This window comes from Pecten maximus, chromosome 5 (assembly GCF_902652985.1).
Source record: "Pecten maximus chromosome 5, xPecMax1.1, whole genome shotgun sequence".
NCBI lineage: Eukaryota > Metazoa > Mollusca > Bivalvia > Pectinida > Pectinidae > Pecten > Pecten maximus.
Genome location: NC_047019.1, coordinates 20,528,700 through 20,540,321, shown reverse-complemented (window position 1 = coordinate 20,540,321; position 11,622 = coordinate 20,528,700). Strand labels below are relative to the sequence as shown.

The window sequence follows — 11,622 nt, the reverse complement described above, 5'->3', positions numbered from 1 at the left end:
TTCCCTTACCCTTATTTTTGCCTTTGCGGGTTATTCGCCGCCATATTTTAAAACCACGTGAAGTTGTTTTTCCTTACTTGACATTTTGTAAGCCAACATCGATATCTGATGTTTGACTTGAAAACATGCAGGTTTTTCTATTTCGACTGTTGGAATGTTAGGTAATGTATATCAAACTAAACGTTTATTTCGATGTATTTTTACAAGTGTTCAGATAAAACCTAAAAACGAAAGTAAAAAACAAACAAACCTCTCCAAAATATTGAACCCTCTCGATAGAATTCATCAAGCTGAAAATCATGAATCGGTTGTCGAGGTTTCCGAGCACGACACTGTCTTGTGGATGTATGTGCAGTCGAACCGAAACCGGTCTCTGAAAATGTTTTTTTTAAATCAAAACTAAAACTAACCTAATCAAGATGGCATGTAATCAATTATATTTTGAGGCCGATGTCAAATGCCGTTGTAATAAAAGGACTACTGGACGGCCATATTGATTGAGTGTATATTCTGATAATGTCAGTTATGGCATGCAAAAATGAAAAATGATACATATAATACTTAAAGGTGAAAAGATTTGAACTTAAGGGAAACATTAAGCAATGATGGATTAATGGTGACGTTTTACATAATTGCAAAATAATAAGCCCATTTCCAGCTCAGCATGCGCAGCTCCCACTGGTGTTTGGCTATGTATCACTGACTGTGCAACACGCAGCTTTAATAGTCAATCTCTTCCTTATTATTTTACCAAATTTTAAATGTTATGTTCAAATTCCAAAATGAATTAAGACTGAACCATTCTCTTAAAACCCTAGATATGTAAGAAAATCACCTTCAAAGTCACTTATAATTGTATTTAATAATTAATTCATGAAAATAACATGAACGTCATATGTTACCATCCACAATTGCACAATTATATAAATTTATGCTATTTGAACATATTCCACCATGCAGTCTGAGCTAGATGACATTTAGTCTCCACTCTAACACACAAGTTCTTTGTACTGTATGCACAATATATAAATCTTAAGAAGGAATCTGGTAGCTTATATATAATTATAGTAGAGCCAACACCGTTCATTCCAATTGGTTAGTACCAGGTAGTGGGTTCCTGCATTTTCGTCAACTGGATACCCAAAGGTATGCAGGGGTGATTGGACAATGGTGAAAATAAAGAGTCAGTAACTTATACAATGGCGAAAATAAAGAGTCGGTAACTTATTGATTACCGTTAACCGGCTTCTCTCTATAACACTATGGACTTGTAACGAGAGCAATATCCCAAGGAAACCCTGTTTATGGGCTAAACTGGTCAATGGTAATCAATAAAACCCAAGAAAAAATTCCCACTCTGAAGCTGTTGTGATTGTTACCTACTTTTGATATATAAATCTAGCAACGCCCAAAAAAACATTATCTAACTATTCTCCACTTTTACTACATATACATGTACACTGTACATGTTGCTAACTTGCTATACATTTCTTTTGAGTTTGGTTAAATTTTTAGCCCACCATCATTGGGCTATTCAAATCGCCCTACGTCTGTGGTCCGTCCATCCGTAAACAACTCTTGTTATCGCTATTTCTCAGAAACTACTAAATGAATCTTTCTCAAATTTCATATGAAGGTTGCCCTTGGTCCCTAGTTATGCATATTGCATTTTCAAACCAATTGGAAAACAACATGGCCGACAGGCAGCCATATTGGATTTCGACAATTGTAAGTTTGTTATCACTATTTCTCAAAAAGCACAGAAGGGATCTTTCTGAAATTTCATGTGTAGGTTCCCCTTGGTACATTGTTATGCACATTGCATTTTGGGACCAATCTGAAAACAACATGGCCGACAGACAGCCATTATCGCTAAATCTGAAATTTCATATATATGTTCCCCTTGTCTGAAAAGTACTGGAGGGATGTTTCTCAGTTTACACAGATCAGTAAGTATATAAGAGGAAGGAAAAATAGAGAGATCAATCTGACATGGAACCTATAAAGATCATATATTTGATGGTGGACGCCAAGATCCCTCTGGGATCTCTTGTTTTATATAATTTAATTGACATTTCCTTTTTTCAGGTAATTTCAAGACATTGTTATGCATCCCTAAAGACCATTTGAGAACACGTACATCATGGAATACCTTTCAGACATAGCGTCCTACTGCCATCAGCTGGTAGCAGACAAAGCATCTGACAGAAAGGTTTGTTTTACTCTGGGTACTCTGTATATATACTGTACTAAAGTATGCACTATGTGTGTTTATTTTATATTAATGGATTTTTGTCATGTCCCCGTTTGGGAAAATTTCTTAAATGTACAAACTTTTGGCCAAACCGTTTCCAAAAGGTTGGAAGCCCATGACTGTGCATATATATATAGGAATTTTAAGATAAAATTTAATCAACATTTTGATTTTAAGCCGAATAAGTTCATGATCCACTTTGCATAATGCTACAATATCATAACATAACAAGTACTCATGTTGATAGAGGAGCTAAACTTCTGTTATCTTTAACTAAATATATTTTCATCTAGAATAATGGGGTCTTGTTTGTGTATTAATCTGCATCCTTCTTGGAATAAGCAGACATGAGTATGTATGCATGTAAAAAACATTTTTTGTTTCATTGTGAAAATGTTTTGAGCTTTGTATATTTATCATAATCTTTCAGTTGATATTTCACATACCTTGTCTTCCATCTGACACATAGTTGTAATATTTGTGTATCTTTGGTAGTTCCCGATTTATAACATCAGGTATATCATGCCTCACTACAGAGTTATAATTAGCCCCTTTATTAGTACCAGGGGGACTATACATTGTAGGTTTCCTCCCTATCCGTCTGTCAGTCTGTCCACTCAGTTTTTTGCACTTTTCTCAGCAATGCTTCAAGGGATGTTAGGTGAAAATTATTATGTAACTGCAGTATGAGTAGCTTCAGATCAAGTTCAAGTTTCAGAGTTTTTGGGTCAAGGTCACTGTTACTATTTTTAGTGGGGGCCTGTAGGGGACATGTATTGCTTTAGCAAAACTTCAGAATGCTTGTTTTACAAAGTTTTTCATATTGTGCATATTATATCCAAATGTATGATATACCCAGACTGTGGCTTACCTGATAAATTTGTAAAAAAAAATTGCTGTATATATATATTTTATGCATACATGTACCTGGATACGCCGATATATTTATAACCAGCTAAAAAAAAATAAGGAATTTGGTGAAATGAACCTCGATTATACAACTACCTTATTATCCACAAATAAGTCCCTGCTCAAAATAAACCCCCTTCTTCATTTTTTCAGATCATCATCTTAAAATAGTAATTAGCTAAAAGTCTTTCACAAATCTTTGAGGATTATATGGTAGTTAATTGACACATCAAAGTAACTTCACATGTTCCTTGTAATATTATCTTTATTCGTTTTGAATTTTCTGAAGGAAACCAGATTATTGGAATAATGGAATTTATTGTATGATTTTCAATCTATATATAGAAAAGTGTGGAGAAGTTGCTCCAGCTGCTGAAAAAGGGCTCAGTGTTAGATGCTCTCGACAAAACCTCTGACAGTAAAGCAAGCCGGAGGGACCGACAGATCACATGGGATGACATCTTAAGGGTAACTATATAACATCTGATTGTCTCCACTACATTTTAGGTGTATGACTCTATAGTTAAACTCTGTAGGAAAGCTCAAAGAATTTTTGAGAAAACTGAAAATTTTCTTCAATTACAGTATTTGTACATGTAAGGATGAAGGACCCAAATATAATTGGATCAGTACCTAAAATGGATCACAAATTTTTTTTTTTTTTAATTAACGAGAAAATTCTAAATCTATATTTATGTCAATTGTCCATATTTAATACTCATGTGTTTTGGTGATTTGATTTAAATTTGGATACTCTCAACTTATGTACCCCGAATCCCTCTTGGTTGAAGTAGGATTTACACATGTATGAATTAATATGGAAACTGTTATATGCTCACAAATGTTTAATAACACATATTGTAATTTCTGTGTAGTGCTGTTGGCTACTAGATATATATCATAAGCATTGAGAATATGTGTCATTCTTACAGAAATGTAATATTTATGTTCCCTAGAAGGCCAGAAGACTATTAGTGGACGTTAAAACTGTTAATGATAATTGTGTGTGTATATCATTTCTATAGGGTGCTGTTGGCTATGTCAATGTGGAGACCGCTGTACTACAAAAGGCCAAGGAGGCTCAAACGGCCACCACTCTTGCAAACAGGGAAAAGAGAAAACAAGAGATCAGTGGTGTCTTCAAATCTGTCATCCGCTTTGCTGACAAACGTATGTTTCTTTGTAAACTGTGATCTGTTACATATATATTGGCTTCATATTGTATATTGTGGGTAGTAAATTAAGTTTCTCCCTCAGAGGTGTTCAAACTTCCCAGTCAGGGAAAGGTAACTAACACGGAAAATATGAAAGCACATGCTAAACATGCTAAACCAAGTTACACAAACTAAGGAGTTCAAATGTGAAAAAAAATCTTCATGAGAGTTCTAACAGATTTTGACCAAACTTAACAATGGTCCAGTACAAGAACCCCACAAATGATTTGGTGTTGCCACACAAAGGCATTTTTATCATTTGCGATGCCTTGATTTAGAAATGTGAGAAGTCAAAAATAAAAAAAATAAAAATACAAGTTAAAATTAAACTAAAATGAAAATTAGATAAAAGTGGGGAAATCCCCAAAGAACCAATGTCCATTCGGTGTTGTTTAGGAAAAAGTTTGTCTTCTAGGTCTAAAATGAAAATTGCTTGAGATAAGGCCACCATCTGACAGGTAAGAGCTGGAATGGTGCACAAATTGTAGACATTTTAGTATATTTGTTAATGTAAATGCTAGATCATGGAACATTATAAAAAAAATATTAATGTTCATAGTTTCGGTATGTCTCAATGTTTGTATAAACTAGTTATGTGGAAAAAGTATAAGGAACATTCCCTTGATTCAGCGTAGGACAGTAAAATCTCCTCCTCTCTGTCGAATATGAAATCCTATTGATCTGTGGTTGAGAAGTTTGGACATTGTGTTACAGGTGGCCCTCGACTGAAGTGTTCCTACATCCTCAAACACCTGACAGATGTCCTGAAGGACGAATACATGTGTAATGCGTATGGACTGGACTATAGTAACATTCTACTGAAAAATCTACTGACGGTGCGGAAATACTGGACAGATATTACTCTGGAGATGTGGCAAGGTATGCCAGTGTTCAATATGGTGTATGTGTGTGTAGTGGTGGTGGTGGTGGGGGGTTGTAACGGACAGACTGTCCATTGTCCACATAAGGTAATGATATTCAATATTCCTGGTCAATTTCCTGTAATCAAACTCTTAAAAAATGTTTGTTTATTCAAATTATTATTCCTTCATAATTTTGTTAGATATAAATACATTATGCAGTCAATTTCCTATCGTATGTTTATCTGTTTTCATTCCTTCTGTACAGGTTGCAGTATTGTGACAGGGATGAATTATTACTGAATCTCACTTAAAGTTTTAAAAATGATTGGCAGCTGTTCAAAATTAATCCTTAAGATAATTCAAGGTTTTAGGTTATACACAAAGGTCATGAGTGAATTTCAGTATGTCTGTTATTCAGTTTGAATGATTTCTGTGGTGCTGTTTACAATGAAACATATTTCATCAGCAAAAGTGGATTTCTGATATCTGTAATAGTTTTAAACTCACAAACATGATTTAGTCCACAGTACTAATATCTTCTTACAGAACTGATAGCACTGTACTGCATGATGTTCATGGACGCTGATTGTCGTGTGGACAAGACACTCCTGTCACGACTGATTCGAGTGTTGATCTCTGGGGCTACAACTCAATGTGACTTAAGACCAAAGCGACTACTCAAATTCTTCACTGACTATTTCAAAAATATCAGGTAATTCATAAGTTATACTGATCATGTCATTATATATGTTTTAATGGAAAAATCAGTATAATGTATCAAGGTATATACAATGTAATACATGTTCAATTTTTTCCTACACACCTATATAAGTTGGCAATATACGAATGTCATTTCCTTGGGAACTACATATAACTGGGTAAAAATCCAGTGTTGACTATTGAATTGTTATCAATGTGTAGTAGATGGCAGAATTTTTTACACAGACAGGAGAAGACAACAGGTGTCGTTGAGAACCTGCTTTCTGCCTTAAATACATTCCTACGAAGTATTGCTGAGGGATCACGCATACAACTTTGCAAGCTAGGGGAGACTACTCTAATCAGTATGCTGTACTTATGGGAGAACCGACCGTCACCCACTCTCAAGGTAGAATTTCATGAGTAAACATACCAGTAAAGATATACCACAAATATATACCAAAATAGAATATTTTCATGTCATGTAATGTCAGGGAACTTCAGGGAGTTGACAGAAACATTTTAGACAAGAACTTTACTTCTATGGAGCTATTTTTCTTAATACTTTGTGATATTGGTAAAATATCTTTTTGAAGTTACATAATGAAAAATTGCATAAACTATGGCCTGTAATTGTCCAACTTTTAAGAACAGCTATATTATCAGTCCACATGCATTTTTTGATTGGCCACTTAACTGTAACAATCTCGGATACGATGAACATTATCATTATTATGTGTATATATATAATCTGTATGTACTGGTTGACCTTCAGAATGAAGTGGTGGAGTTCCTTCACCTTCAAATGGAGTGTCACCATCCAGGAGGAGCAAGACGTGGGAGTCCAGAGGCAGCCGCCATCGACTGGGATGTATGGATGGTAGGGTTGTCTCCCCTTAAACATCTTTTACTACATAAGCAACCTGTTTGATTTCCTATCACTATATTTTATGTTTTCTAGGTTTTTTGGCATAATTCTACTCCTGCTTAGCTTTTAAAATGTGCTTCATAAAGGGTATCCAATGCGTAGTGATCATTTAATTTATTTAACATGCAAAAGTGTTCATGGACATTATTTAGTGTGTATAAGATTTGCATTTGTTTTTTTTTTCATTTTTCAGAGCCATCTTAAAAAGCTGTATGAAGTAATACATGGGGATCTTAAACAACATGGAGGTCGTACAAAGTTCTCTGGAAAGTTAGTATCTAGTAATTAAAAAAAAAAGATGTTATTGTATTCTTTCTGTTGGAACCATGGATTTCAGCAGCTTCATAGACATATCATCAGAGCATTCACTGAAAATGGATAAAATGTGTTATGAGTGTTTTTTGCAGACCAAGCTATGTTCAGAAATGTAGCTTCAATTTAGCGTTTAGAATTTATTCGTAAACTTTTATATCTGATCACTTTTCAGGTCTGTGCAATATCTCAGTAACTCCTGAAAGATTTTCCTTGTTATATAGAAGCCATGATCATTCATAGAAAATAATGATTGAGTTGCAATCACAGGTAAAACAATTGTAAAGTTAATTAGCACAACGCTATTTGTAAAAATAACAAATACACATTCAGGTATTAATAATATAATGATCACTCCTATTTACTACTGTTTCAGTACTAGAGATGTGTCCAGGTCACGAGAGACTGAGCTGTCGTCTGCCTACATCAATCTAGCTGCTGATTTGTGTCACCAGGTATGTCACTCTAGTAAGGCCATATAAAATTAATAAGTTGGTTCTCTGGCCAATTTTTGAAAATAAAGACGAGAGAGGGAGGGTTTTTTAATCGTTTTATTGGATATAAAACTAATGAGTTTTTTTTGTTTTTTTTTGTTTTTTTTGTTTTTTTTCATTCACATCAAAATGAGATACTTTATATCAATAAATGCTTTGAAGAAACTTCTGTGTTCATTCATTTCAACAAGAAACACCAAAATGTTCACAAAGATATATTCCATGGCAGTATTATTGTTGATCCTATCCAAATCTGCATGGATATCAAAGGCTTCGTCTGCGATGGTCAGCCATTTGCATCAACTAGGTCTCTTATGCACTTGTAACTGCTTTTCTTTCAAATACTTGAAATATTGGTAAGGCTAAAGTGCGAACCGGAATGCAGAACAATTTTTCTTTATTTTTTTCCCTAAGTTTACAGGCACATTTGGGCAAAATTATTTAATTTTATTATTTTTGCAATTAGATCAGTAGTGCGGCTACATTTTTTTATGCAGGCGGGCCTGAGAACCAATTAATTAATTTTTATGGCCTAATATTCTCAAATCATTATTAAATTTCTCCAGAATGTTTTGAAAAAAAAAATCTCACTTAAACCATATTTGGCCTTGCTGCCACCGTCTTTACCTTTGAAGCTGTTTGAGGCAGACAGTCGGGAGTTGGAGATAACTCAAATTGAAGAGTCATCAGATGAGAGGCCACGTAGTAAGAAACGACGTTTAGAATCAGGATGGCATGCGATTCGGGACAATCTAACCTCCCTTGGTCAGAGCCAACAACTGGTGCCATGGTGAGTATACAATCAGTTTAATATTGGACACTTTGGAGAAGAATAAAAATGTCAAAATCAATTATGCTTCAGAGCAAGTGTGCATTTATAATAATAGATATTACACTCATTCAATTTTCTCATAGATTCATTTAAAATACATCTGTCAAGAAATCAAGAAAATGTTTCGATAAAAAAAAAAAGACTTTTGGTTCATACTTTCATTGACCAAGTTGTCGTCTATCATATACTTGGAACGTAATTCACTGTAACATTGATAGGTTACACCTGACAAAGCGTGTGGTTGAGAAGTACCCCAACAGTTTCCCGGAGGATGAGTTTCCACTCTATCTACAATGTCTGTCCAAGCTACTCGCCCAATGTAAAAGGTATGTTCTTCTTTAGGATAAAATGCTGATATCTTATTACTATTTCTTCTCAAATTAATTCTAATACTAAACCCAATAAAAGAAATAAAGGGTACTTATTGTATTTACAGCAAATTGATCCACATATAAGCCGCTGTCCACAAATAAGCCCTTTGTTAATTTTTTCAGAATTTTAAATTTTAAAATAATAGCCAAAATTTGATTAACAAATAATCCCTCCTCCAACTTTAGAACAAAAACTTCACACTAGTGTAGAAGGCTTATTTGAGAATAGATACAGTATTGAAGTATTTGAGAATAGATACAGTATTGAAGTATTTGAGAATAGATACAGTATTGAAGTATTTGAGAATAGATACAGTATTGAAGTGAATGGATTTTGTATATGTTAAAACTTTACTTCTGTTTGACAGAAATGACCTAATGTGTCACATCCTGGACTGCCTTCTGTGTTTTGTATGCTACCCGACAGTGGTCACCCTGCCGCAGGTCATCCAGGACACCTGTTTCACTACCTGGAAAAAAGTATGGGCTTCCACTCTCAGGTAAATGGCATTCACATCTAATTGATGAAATGTGATAGTACTTCAGTTCTCTCTTTACTACATGCACAAAAAACTTTCCTCTGGACCTTTATAATCACTCAGAAAGAATCATTTTTGGTGTTGAAATGACATATTTAAGTGAGTTTTCAGAATAAGTGATTTTGTGAAATTTGATATTTGTTTTGCAAGGCATCAGTATTTACAGATGTCTAATGTATACAGGGTGCTCCCATACTATCAAGTGGGGTTTTCGGTTGTTTGTAAAAAATGCTGAAATTTTGGTAAATTTTGGAATTTGCTTAAAACTTGCAACATACTGAAAATGCAGGACTGACAAGACATATTCATGTTTAATTCTTGTTTCAATGTTGAAGTGATAAAGTGAAGCTTAGGAGTTTTACAGAATTATAAAGCTGTAGTTGTAAGTGAAAAGTAGGGAGACCTCCCCCAAATATAGGGAGGTTGGGCAAATGTGCTAACAAATTTCATGAGTAACTGGTGATATCTTTTTGCTTTCACCACTTGTTGGTTGGACGACATTTCAGTTAACTAAGAAACAATATTGAATTCCTTACAGAGCCTTGAGTCTACAAAATGCTGTAGAACCAAGTTACAGATTGCTGACAGAGATGCTGAGAGGTGAGCTGGTGCCGTGTGAGAGAGATGTCTGGAATCTGTTTCTACCATCCATATCTCACCCCACTGACGGCTCTGTGCAGTTTCTTATCACCTATATGATGACAAAGAGCCTGCCAGAAAACTATCAGCCAAGTCTTCTCAGTTCAATGGTGATGGAAGGCCAACAGTCCTATCCTCTACGATCACAGCTTCTTGACTGGCTCCTACCTCCAAGACTTGTCATGGATGGAACCATAACAACCAAACCCAAATCTGACCTTGACCCTGGTTTAGTAGGACAAGCATTAGCATTTCTTGTAATGAAAAATCCTTCATGTGTAATGGTTACATCAGAAAAAGAGAAAAACTTTGTTACCAATCTTGAAAGAGTTTATCTGCAATCTTCTAACGACTTTCCATTGTATAACAGAAAGGTAACGACTAACGACAAAGGAATCGGAAACAAGGACAATGTTCTACTATCTATACTACTGAGATGTATTGAGGATAACCTGAAAGAAAATATCAACAGTCTACTGGATTTCTCAGAACCACAGGCTGCCGACACACAATCTCTGGCAAGGGAAGCATGCCAGATCGTCAAATTTTTATACTGGCTTCTAAAATATGAACTTGTTTCAAAAGACAGTTTGCCATCCATGGATGTATTCAGTGTATTGAAATCACTTCTCAGGAAAGTCAGTACATTTATGAATGATATACAGCAGAATCAAGGAGCAGTGGAGTTGCTTGGTGTGTTGCCATGGATACAGGATATGTTAGAATGGGAGGAGTCGGACAGATCAGGGATTGTTATAGCCAGACTAGTGAGATCCCTGATCCCTGCCAAGGCTGTGGATACTCTCCTCAACATAGCTCACGCTACAGTAGGTTTCCTATAACACACCAAGTGAACATAGCAATTTGTTTCTCATTTTCCTAAATTGTAATTGATTGAAAATAATATGCACCATGAAAACTTGTTAGTTTGGATAAAAGAGCTTCTGAAAATAAATAACTGAAAATAGTTTGCCCCAAAGTGTCGCTACAACTTACTTCCTGAAAATATGCATATGGAATAATTTGTTTTGCAACTGAAAAATCTCTTTTTCTTATTCTGCCCTTTAATAATTAAACTATTATTTGTAATGAATCAATATTATCAATATTTTACTGGAAAATCATTTTGTTTGGATTAATTCTAATGTTAAAAAATCATACTAGATAAATACTGAATATATTTTCCTGTTCTCAGAATTCTAAAAGAAGTAAGCCTGATGCTAACACAAGTCGAGCTGGAGCATCACGAAGAGGCAGGATCCTTGAGGACTTTGACGACATGGACCTGGACTTTGATGACATGTCTGCTAAGGACACCACAGATGACCTTGGTTTTGATGATGGATTTGGGGACTCCCAGGATTTAGATGAAGCAGCTAAGCATGGGGATGGTAAGTGTTCATCATTATAGAACCGATGAGTCTTTATATCATCACACTAATCGTATAGAAACGGTCTTACCACTGTGAATATCATCTGCTTACTCCATGTGTGGCTTTAAAGGAGATATGCCACCTCCTTCCATACTTTGACCAGTCCAGTCTGGGTCATTACAAAATTTATAAATA

General features: G+C 35.0%; 1 protein-coding gene across 1 annotated transcript in view; it reads left to right on the top strand.

Annotated features, from left to right (window-relative positions):
• The first annotated feature begins 47 nt into the window (after window positions 1–47).
• LOC117327466 (serine-protein kinase ATM-like) overlaps window positions 48–11,622 on the top strand; it is a 61,405-nt gene continuing 49,830 nt past the window's right edge. The window contains exons 1-15 of the mRNA XM_033884468.1: window positions 48–161; window positions 2,089–2,212; window positions 3,509–3,631; window positions 4,189–4,333; window positions 5,092–5,256; window positions 5,787–5,952; window positions 6,186–6,348; window positions 6,715–6,819; window positions 7,061–7,137; window positions 7,556–7,634; window positions 8,309–8,463; window positions 8,724–8,831; window positions 9,245–9,376; window positions 9,954–10,881; window positions 11,250–11,445. Of these exons, the coding sequence (XP_033740359.1) occupies window positions 2,144–2,212; window positions 3,509–3,631; window positions 4,189–4,333; window positions 5,092–5,256; window positions 5,787–5,952; window positions 6,186–6,348; window positions 6,715–6,819; window positions 7,061–7,137; window positions 7,556–7,634; window positions 8,309–8,463; window positions 8,724–8,831; window positions 9,245–9,376; window positions 9,954–10,881; window positions 11,250–11,445 (2,611 nt within the window). The 5' untranslated portion in view covers window positions 48–161; window positions 2,089–2,143. The remainder of the gene's footprint in view (window positions 162–2,088; window positions 2,213–3,508; window positions 3,632–4,188; window positions 4,334–5,091; window positions 5,257–5,786; window positions 5,953–6,185; window positions 6,349–6,714; window positions 6,820–7,060; window positions 7,138–7,555; window positions 7,635–8,308; window positions 8,464–8,723; window positions 8,832–9,244; window positions 9,377–9,953; window positions 10,882–11,249; window positions 11,446–11,622) is intronic.